The following is an 11332-nucleotide window of genomic DNA, read 5'->3' as shown; positions in this document are numbered from 1 at the left end:
ATTTTTTACCTTTACATTTTTACCATACATTACCTTTATTTTTTGTATATAGAGTATGAGTATGAGTACTTCTCAAAAGTATTTCTCAAAATATTTCCTTTTGTGTTCTACAGAGGAAAGACTATCATACAGGTTTGGAGCAACATGACAGAATCTTAATTTTTGCTTTATGATTTTTTTGTGTCTATGATGGTTTGCATTTTTGGTTATCTGTTAGTTTTGAATTGATTTCTGAATTCATGATAGCACACCTTAGACTTAGTCTTTAATATTTTAATCAGTTAGAATGCACGTAAAACGTAAGATTAATTTAGCAGATGCTTTTGTAGAATGTAGTTGTAACTGTTTAAACTGTAATTATTACCTTATAATCTTAGTCTTATCTAGGTCTTATTTCCAACAGTTTTGTTGTCACGTCATTACACACAAATAAACACTTGTTTTCCTGATTACCTTGTTCTCTGTCATAGCGTCACCATAGCCCTTTTCCAGCATTAGTAATGACTCAGATGCTCACGTACTGTATGAACACGTAACGTGCACAGCACAGAATCATTGTACATCCCACGCAGACCATCAGTGACACACTAAGGCTGGCTATGCAGTATCTGTCCTTGCATGGCGACAGTGAAGAGAGACGCAGCCTGCTGTTGCCAAGAGCTCTGACGTACACTTATGACTGAATTAAACATCATTGTACTGGGTGTCTCGCACAACAGCACTAGAAATTAATTTCAAACAACCTGGAAAAAATAACTTCATGATGAAAGCAATTCAACTAAAAATGTACTGTCAAAATTATTCAAATGCATAAATAATGGTGATACTTTGATATAATGACGGCCTATCTATATATCTATGCATCATTAGTGGCTATTATAGAACAAGTTGACTGTGCATTTGCAACCATAGATATTCCTGAATGATATTCCTGTTTGAATATCTATATCCGCAACGGACTTCAGCAGCTAGTTTTGCTAAAAATACAAGCTGGAAGTGACTACATCAAAAAGGTAGTTTAAAAACCCATCATATTGAATTATTACTCATTCTCTACAGTAAAAGGCTGTCCCATTTCTCATCTCAGGAAAGTAATTGATGGTTACTGCGAGTGACGACTTGTTGCCTGTTCCAAGATGGCGGAAGAGTTGACATGTTTGGAGAAGTCAAATGTGGCATACCCCAGATAGCAATTTGGGCTGGATCTGGCTGAGTTTCGGCTGTGAGTTTGACCCACATATAACATGGAATTACGACCCAAGGTTGGTCCAAATGCCGTTAGCCAAAAGTCAACCAAACCAAAGCTGGACCAAAACTCACCCACAACTTCACAGTGTCCCCAGAAATCATCCTTTTCTGGCTCACAACAGTGGCGGAATTCCCAGATATCAAAAAGACAAGAGAAACCAAATTAAACTGTTACAAACAATAAAGCAATACGCAAATTAAAGGATGGAAAACTGTTGTGCATATGTGATGAAATACAGAAACCAACAGACAAATGATGTGCAAAAAAGGTAAAAATATTAGTTGCAAAACAAACAAACAAACAACAAAAACAATGCAAAATGTTCACTTTCTTAACAATAATTTAAAATGATGTTCTTCATTTTTTGCCACCCTCACAATCACCAGCTATAGATGAATCCACAGATGAATAACTTTTGACCTCCAGATCAGTTTGGAGTCAGGATTCTTTTTACAGCCTCGGCAGGAGCATACAAATACCGAGTTAAAGAATACATTTAAGACACCACCAGTCTAAGAACTATGACTTTCAACATTCATTCATGATATGGGAAAAACTTACCACTTACCAGTCACAATGTTTTTAAGCTCCAAACTTTGGAAAGGTGTTTTTCCATTTACACCTCTCCAGTTCACCACTTTAGCCAAGACATTTTTGATTGCCTGCCTCATAGTTCGCCAGACCATGTCCTTCACATCCACTCCACCCAGCAATCCAAGTTCAAGTACATTTAATATTTCTAAAGCATGCTGGATCGATTTAATGATCTTAAATCTTCAATTGGAAACCATTTTAGACTTAAACGGTTAGCCACTGTGATCTCATCAACATTGTTTGCTTTGAGATCATGCACCATCCTTATAATGTTCCTCTGCCGCTCCATAAAAATCTCTTGTTAAGTTCTCATGTCATGGTAAGTGCTGAAACATTAAATATACAGGAATTACAAGGTTTACCACACCATGAAATAAGCATCAACAGTGAATATATGATAGAAAACAAAAATAAATATATAACATCTTATGAATACACATAAATTAAATATCTATATACAGTTTGTTTCTGAAATAAAACAGCAGTAACATATAGTGACCCCTATAATCAAACAAATAGACATGACAAAATGACAAATAGAAATGATGGTTATCATGCTAGTTTTTTAAAGGGAGATACAAGAGAATTATGTTTAAATGTTCCTTTGTAAACATTTACATATAATAATTAGTCTACAACATATTTACAGTATAATAATTGACAATGCTGTATAACAATTTAGACAGTTTATAGTAAAATAATTTAATAGTTAGGCCTAATACATTCATTATTACTATTGAAAAATAACAATAAATACAAAAAAATAAATATAGTTCAAACACTATATATATTTTATTGCAGTACTTCTAAATATGATGGTAATTTAGCAGTGATATTTGTAAAGGTTTAACTATGTGCCGGGTTTTTCGCTGTGGTAGTTTAGCCTGCTATCGTAAAGAGATGTTGAGAACTGGGAACTGTGGACATAGCTGATGATGAGACTCAGGGTCCCTCCTCCCTACACACTCCGTGAACACATGCCCACCCGCTCGCTCTCGATCTCGCTCATTCACACCACAGCACTGATCAACACACGGGCTTCTGTGCAACCTGTTACTGCTAACGCGAAAGGCAAATAGTATAACATTTAGTGCTTAGTATCATTTGGTTTTGTAAAAGCAAAATAGTCGTTAAATGAGAGAACTAGCCTACTGTCACTCAGAATCTGAGAGCCGAGCACATTAACGCGTGGAGCGCGACGGACGTGTATTGAGTGCCAGAGCCTATTGATCTTTAATCAAGCCAGGCAGCGGTGACAGCCGAACCTGCGTCAAAGACATCATATGTTTGTTAGGACGGCGTTTTCGACTTAAAGGAAACGACAGATTACGCACGTACCTGGAGACCTCCATCCATCATCAGCCTGGGTAATAATTCCTCTGGACGTCGACTAAGCGGTGAGACCTTTTCTTATTTGTGAAGAGACGCTGATAATATTCTAAAACACTGCACGTGTTTATATGGCTCACAGAACTATATTTATATATATACATATTTTTAAACGGCCGTCTTTAACTACATTTGAGGTCTCATTGGCTAGCACATCCGGTGGGGGTGAAACCAGCATTGATGCTCATTGCTCCTGTTAGTAGGCTACCCACGGTTTTATACTGATTCATTTTACACAGCTGATAACACAATATGATTTTATCGGGTATTGTTTGAAATTACTAGCTTTCTTTGTTTCAGAAAGTAGGCTAATATGACCTTGGTGTTGTGAAGTTGGCTACAGTTGCATATAAGAGCAAATGGTGACTATGTGAAAACATCCTTTTTTTTTTTGAGTGTCATGACTGTTGAGTAATGCGCTATTCAATATATATATTTTTTATTTTTAATGGTATAATTATGTACTAATACCTTCAATACTATGCACTGGTATAAATGCTTCAGTAAAACCTGTTAATTAATTGTTACCTGACAGTAACCTAAGTTATTTTGTTAAAAGACACTGTAACAAATTAAATATATATATATATATATATATATATATATATATATATATATATATATATATATATATATATATATATATATATATATATATATATATATACATACATACATACATACATACATACATATATATATATATATATATATATATATATATATATATATATATATATATATATATATATATATATATATATGGGAAAATAAGTTACTTATAATTTATCATATATATATATATATATATATATATATATATATATATATATATATATATATATATATATATATATATATATACATTACCGTTAGTGTAAAAAGAAAAAAAATGAAAACAGTTATATTGTGAAATATTGCTATAATTAAAAATATGTTTTCTATTTGAATATATTTACTTCCCATTATGGCAGAGCTGAATTTACAGCAGTCGTTGCTGATTTATATTGCTAGGATTTTTTGATGAAAAGAAAGTAATTTATATGTCAGTGTCTATCTATCTATCTATCTATCTATCTATCTATCTATCTATCTATCTATCTATCTATCTATCTATCTATCTATCTATCTATCTATCTATCTATCTATCTATCTATCTATCTATCTATCTATTTGTCTGTCCGTCCAGACGTCTGTCTATGTACACATGTACATATTATTGATAGTATTATATATTATTATTGACCCCAAATGCTGAAAGGGCCAACTTTAATAACACAATAAATGGCATCTTGTAATGCCTGTTATCGTAAATTTCTGATAATACCTGCAGTTTAGTATAAAGTATGACACTCACTCTTTGTTTCTACACTACAGGTTGCATTAATAGTGTGAGAAGCAAGCACTCATTAAGAAGAAATGTGTTTTTTCTACAATTTGCTGATAAGGACACAGCAGGTGTGAGTGGGGTAGTGGCGGGAACGCTGTACCCTTTCCAATATGGTTTGCAGCGAACAGAGTTCTGGCACATCAGCGCCCAAAAAGGAAACGCAGACCCGCAAGAAGCGTAAATCCCGTCCTCAGGGTCTGCCTTCTCCAGCCCTCTGCTGCGCATGTGGATTGTGCATCATGCTGGCAGGCATCAACATCACTTTAGTGGGCGCCTTCGCCTTCAGCACGCTTGTGCCCTCTAGCAATCCCCCGATTATCATCGGGCCTATACTCCTGCTGGTGGCATTCTCCTTCTTCGGGGCTTGTTGCATCTGCAGTCGCTTGCCTCCGCCTCAGAGTTCTCGTCGGTCCAAAGGAGGTGGCGGTTTGGGATTCATGGGTCGGGGCGGAGGGGGGTTGAGTGGAGGGGCGGCATTTGAGATTGAGACCAGTGAGCACACGATGCAGGACACCACAGCCGTGCAACTTAGCCCCACCAACTCGCCCTGCTCCTCCCACGCCTCAAGTCCTGAAAGAGAGGCTCCTGCTACTGCCGCCAACGCCACCGTTCCCGCCCCAGACTATGTCCCTCCACGAGCCTGCAAGCTCTTCACTATGGAAACCAATGGACCCAACTCAGCAGCCTTTTCTGCTTCTACAGGGAGTGGAGGGGCGGTCCGGCTCACTTTGCCCTCAGACTGTGCCGCCACTTAAGATTGCCAGTTTAGGTCGCTCTCTGGAGAAGGGCTGGTATTATGTTATGTAAATACTTTTTCAGGGGGGAAGACGAGCACTTTGTGTGGAGAATTCATTTGATTATCACCGCCGGCTTGTGCCACGAGGTGCAATAACAATTGAAATGTTCGCATAAATCCAGCGGGTTGGTATTTCTGGAGTCTGCGATGGGCCACGTGCTCCTAATGAAAATGACAGAGGTTTGCGAGAAGCATATGAAGAGCTTGTGCGTTCTCTAATGCTGCCATATCTAAAGAGAGAGAGCCTTGAAAGGTGAATCACTGTGGCGTGCTTCACATATTCATACTTTGCCACTGTTACTCAGAGCATTCACAGTTACCGCGCTCAGAAGAGACAGAATCAGCTGTTGTGTAAAGATGGCTTTGGAGACGAGCCTGAGAAACAGAACGGAGAAAGACGTATCACTGTGCGTTGTCATATGTCAGTGCACAGACCAAAAAAAACAGAGATGCTGTATATTTTCTCTTCAGTGCTAAAATACTTTCGAGAGTGAACGGTCTTTTTTTTTTTGATGACTCTCCATAGCCGACCTTTTTGGATTTCGTCTTTATTGGATGCTTAAATGAGCCACGGCGCTGCTTTTTTTTCACGCGATTTAGAAAACGAGGTGGCTAAGCAGTGCCATTGTTTGAGTTCAGGTTGGAGAAATAATTCAAGTGTGATGAAGGAGGGAATGAAAAACTTTTACCACAATTATTGCGCAGGTCGCCTGACGCAGTGTGGTGAAAATGGGCATTTGATGAATGAGCCGTACTTGAGAGTTGTGACATTATTTAATGCTCCATCAGCCCATTTTTCTGTAAAAAAAGAACCTAGCCGCAAGCCTTCACTCTTTATTTTACACTGTGGTTTATAATGCTGCCAAGTGAAACATTATTTATTTCCCTTAAGATTACCAAAGGCTGTTTTCTCCTTCTAATATTCCTTTTCTGTCGACAAACCTGTCTACATCAACAGTACAGTAACATTCAAGTATACTACCTACATCTGCTGACAGTGTTCCTCCCTAAAATGTCTTTTCTCATCTTACTGTCTCTGTGCCCCCTGTTTTTTATTATATTTTTTATTGTCCGTTTTACGCAAGATTCCGAATTGTTCTCAAACATGCCCTCCATCACTGACCCACACTGATGGTTCAAGCCAAACAAGTGAAACAATTTCCCCATGTTGTTTCTACCAGAGAGGTCAGGTAAAAGCAGCTTTTAGTGGCTGAACACACTGAAAAAGCAAAGGACATTACCCAATTAAATATTTTTATGAATGAAAATTATCTAATAACGTTAGCAAAAGTAGCTTATTATGTCCCTTTGTTATCATATTCATCAGTTCCAACCAGCAGAAAGGGCTTCTGTACTTACTGTTTTCTGAGTGCCAATGCATCTGTTAATATGTACTTTTAGCTGTGTAATATACTGCAGCATATTTATTATAAATACATGGGTCATGTGACACATACTGAGGAAAGCGCAACATGAACTACATGCTTACAAACAGTGCACTTCATAATTTAAAGAGAAAATTAAAAAATATCAGTCTGCTTGTTTGTCATGGGATTGTTAGCTTTCAATATAAGAAGTTTGAGTGAAAGGAGAAGTTGAATCGGGGGCTGCGGAAACATTGGCATCTTTCTATAACTTTAGACTCTATGGTCTATGCCCACCTCTGTTTGTAAGCTGCTATTTGCCATCTACACATCTGCTGTAGTCTGAATGAAACGAATGCTGCCTTAATGACAGTGATCTCAGGATCAAACCAGCGAGGGCTACTCAAATGTCCAATGAGAACATTTGGTCATGTAGTATTCATGTACTTAGGAAAATGTGGTAATGTTAATTACTTTCAACCATGTTTGTTTAAAAAAAGGGAAATGCAATGTCCTGTGGAAAGGTTACGATGTCATGTGAAAAGGTTTTGATAATGCCGATTAGCATTATTGTTATTATTTTGTCAGTAGGTCATGTTGAGTACAATAATTCATGAATGGTGACTTGTTTTAAATATTGTTGGCAATGAACATTTTAATTGTGTCTTTTGTAAGTAGCTCACATCATAATTATCCACTGTTTAACTCCCACTCTAGAATTGTGTCTTTTTACTTAAATCTTTAAATTTCTGAACTCTTCTTTCTCTTTTGTTCTTCTGAGTATATATGTGGAAAATATTACATTAGATTATGAAAAAATAACTCTTGGCATGTCAGAATATACATTAAAAGCAAATTTTTTAACTGCTGTCTGACATTACAACAACCTTTATTTATAAAGCACATTTAACACAATAAAAATTGATCCAAAGTGCTGTACATAGTGCATAGCAGGACTACACTATAAAAAAACAACAATTACAAACTTCCAAAAGCTAAAGAATAAACATGTGTTTTCAGAGTAGATTTAAAAATGTCCAATGAAGGAGCAGACCTCACATGATAAGGAAGAGCATTACAAAGCTTGGGCCCAGCCACAGAAAAGGCCCGATCACCCTTTAATTTGTAACGACTTTGTTACACATTTAAAAGCAAGTGACTTGAAGATCTAAGTGACCTAGCAGGACAGTATGGCACAATAAGATCACAAATATACCTTGGTGCACAGCCAGACAATGCTTTGTAAACAAACATAAGGATCTTAAAATCAACTCTAAACTTAATGGGAAGCCAGTGAAGGGATGCTAAAACAGGAGAAATATGATCCCTCTTTCTAGACCCAGTCAAAAGTCTTGCAGCAGCATTTTGAACAATTTGCAATCAAGATTGAGGAAGACCACAATAAAGAGGGTTGCAATAGTCCAATTGTGATGTTACAAAAGCATGAATTGCAACTTCTAAGTCTTTGCTTGAAAGAATATTCTTCAACTTTGCAATAGATCTTAAAGCTGCGGTAGTTAACTTTTGACGTTCTAGCGGTTAATAAACATAACTGCTTGCGTCTTGTGGAAGAACATCGTAGCCGGAACTACTTCTCTCTGTTTATGTCTATGAAGAATCACAAAGGTACTGGGTTACTCCGCCGCGGTACCCCCCGAAGCAATCTAAAATAGTCTGAATATAAACACTTATTATAGGCTGCACCCTAGTGATTCAGGACAAGCTAAAAACACGGTTTGGAAAATGGATTCATGGTGTACTCGCTTATTATATAAAATTTTCAACATTTTGATCACAAACAAAGTTACGGACAGCAGCTCTGATTGGTTGTTTCTTACCGGGAGCGGATGAATTTCTGCAAATGGCAATAGGACCACTGGGAGGAGCCAGAGGAGCTTGATTTTTTTCACAGAATATCTGTCTCATATTCTACTGTCAAGACATAATGACAGGTTTAACAAATATGTAACAAATATATTTTTACAAAAGTTACCTACTGCAGCTTTAAATGGAAAAAGCTTCCTCTAATAACCACACTAATCTTTTTTTATCAAAGAGTAGTAAAGAGTCAAAGATCACTCCAACGTTTTTGATTTGTTTGCATACATTTGTTGAGAGATGACCTAACTGTGCTTTCAGAGCAGGAGAGGAATCTGCCAGACAACCGAGAATTAAAACCTCTGTTTTATCCTCATTTAACTGCAAAAAATTATTTGTCATCCACCTCTTGATATCATCTACACATTCCAATAACACATCAAATGAAGCAGTGGTGTCAAGCCTTACTGGAAGTTAAAGCTGAGAATCATCTGCATAACAGTGATATGAAATGTTGTACTTCTGAAAAATGAGGGCCAAGGGCAACATATAAAGGGAAAACAATAAAGGTCCCAAAATAGATCCCTGGGGCACACCAAACAAAACAGGCGCAGATGGAGAGGAATAATTTCCTAAATTTACAGAAAAAGTCCTCTTTTCTAGGTAGGAAGCAACCACTTTAGTACAGTGCCCTTGGTACCAACCGTATATACTAGTCGTTCAAGAAGAATGTTGTGGTGAATGGTATCAAATGACGTTAAGTCATTTCACATTAAAATAAACTGATGTGATGTAGTGTGTAGCAACATTATATCTGAAATAAGAGTAGATGACTGACTGTACTGACATAAACATACAATATAATAGTGCTCTCAAAAGAGAGCTTCACTTACTTTTCACAGATGCTTAAGTGTTCAGAAAATACCACAGAAAGATATAAGCTCATAGCTAAGGCTTGTGTTATGTAGTTTGGCATTCAACATGTTTATGAGCTGTAAAATTCCAGACTATCTCACAAAAAAATAAACGTTTTTTTCCAAACGAATGCTTTAGTTGGTCCACACAAACCCTTAAATGTTAAAGTTGAAAATGTAACAATTGTGACTTGTAAACAGTGTGACTTGTAAACATCGGAGACGACTGTGTTCTTCAGCCGACAGCGCCTCCAGTCGGTCATTGATGAAATTACAGGTCAGAAGCTTAATCTAATATCTGATCCATGATTATTAGGTTGTTGAATTGCTTACCTTTTACTCTTATTATGAGCTATCTTTAATTTGCATAGCTTAATGAATACTTTACCAACACATCACAGACTCTTTCTAGGCACATCAGCTTGACTGCTATAGTTCTAATACATATAAAATGCACAAATTCACAGCAGTCTAAATTATATTTTATGTAAATTCACGAATATTTGTCTTCACTACCATATCAAACCATGTTAAGCTTTTATCTCCTCAGTTTTAATTGTGACAATTAAACACGTATAACACCTACATTTGCATATCCATAAATAAATCGGAATGATCTGCAGGTTTAAACTGGAAAAATTATGTCTACACTAAGATTTTTTTAACTATCCATTTTATGATAATATTTGTCCCAGAACAAAAGCAAGACACTGCCAGTATTACACAGGTAGATTTAAATATCTCTTATAAGATATAATATAGATATAAGGTATTGAATATACTAGAGACGTCTCTTAGATTCATTTAGTGATTACTGTCACATCGCTATCTCTGATTACTTGACCCATAACCTTATGATGCAATAACTACTCGCACTCAGCCACAACTGTTTCGATGTCAGATGATCTTATCAAAGAGCAAACAGTGATTTCTCTTGACATTCAAGGGCACGTACTTCTGTGGAAGTGTTTATCTGTCCGTGCTGTAGTTTCTGACTGGATTTAGTTCACATGTTTATCAGTGGCATTTCAAAGGCCGTCTCTTATTTTAGCTGTCCCCTCTGAAACCAGTCTTAGTTAATCAAGGTCAGTTTAATTCACTAGGACTGATGGGATCTCTGAAATACAGCTGCTTTGTGGTTTGTCCAGATGTTTGCAACAATCTGCAGTTACTGTTTTATGACAAAACAGATTATAAGTGTATGTTTTAGTCACATGCCAATCATGCTCGTCATACATGAGCCAGTCTGACTGTAGATAATCATTGACTGTCTGAGGACAGCAGGTTTGATTGTAAACCATGCTGGCGTAGTGCAGCTATGTAATGTAGTTAAGTTGTGGAATGCAGAGGTCACAGTGAAGGCCACCCACCTGATCTACAATGACTAAGCAACTGAAATGCGAAACTTATAAATGCAACTTTCACAACAGTGTTTAAAGATAATGATTTTTTTTTAATTCTTTCATTTTAACCAGAGATGTACTTCAAGTAGCGACATATTTAAGCCAGCATTTTGCTAAATTATTACAGTTGTTTTCATCAATTGAAATAGAGCTGAAATAAAACCTAAATAATAAATAAACTATTCAAAAAATAATTCAAATGTTCTATACTTAATGTACAGTGTGTCACTATACTGCTACATAGTACATTAGCATTCGTTTGCAGAAGCACGTTTTCATAATTCTCAAATATCATACCAACTGGGACCTGGTTTTGGACAGTATTTTCATGCAATCATTTCCAAATGAATGTGTGCAATGGTAACTGACAGACTGTGTCATGTACACTGTTTGTTAGAGATGTTTTTTAAATTGC

The 11332-nt window shown here is 36.5% G+C and overlaps 1 protein-coding gene across 1 annotated transcript; it reads left to right on the top strand.

Moving 5' to 3' along the window:
• The first annotated feature begins 2700 nt into the window (after positions 1–2700).
• On the top strand, positions 2701–7488 carry LOC113115328 (uncharacterized). The gene is made up of 2 exons (XM_026282828.1): positions 2701–3240; positions 4610–7488. The coding sequence occupies exon 2, from the start codon at positions 4733–4735 to the stop codon at positions 5375–5377; it is 645 nt and encodes a 214-aa protein (XP_026138613.1). The 5' UTR covers positions 2701–3240; positions 4610–4732; the 3' UTR covers positions 5378–7488.
• The last annotated feature ends 3844 nt before the right edge of the window (positions 7489–11332 follow it).

Source organism: Carassius auratus, chromosome 2 (genome assembly GCF_003368295.1).
Source record: "Carassius auratus strain Wakin chromosome 2, ASM336829v1, whole genome shotgun sequence".
In the NCBI taxonomy this organism is placed as follows: Eukaryota; Metazoa; Chordata; class Actinopteri; order Cypriniformes; family Cyprinidae; genus Carassius; species Carassius auratus.
Note: the sequence above shows the minus strand (reverse complement) of the source record. Positions and strands in the feature narration are given on the sequence as shown.

Coding starts and splice junctions, on each gene's coding strand:
- LOC113115328 (XM_026282828.1), top strand. CDS start 4,733: ATGGTTTGCAGCGAACAGAGTTCTGGCACATCAGCGCCCAAAAAGGAA.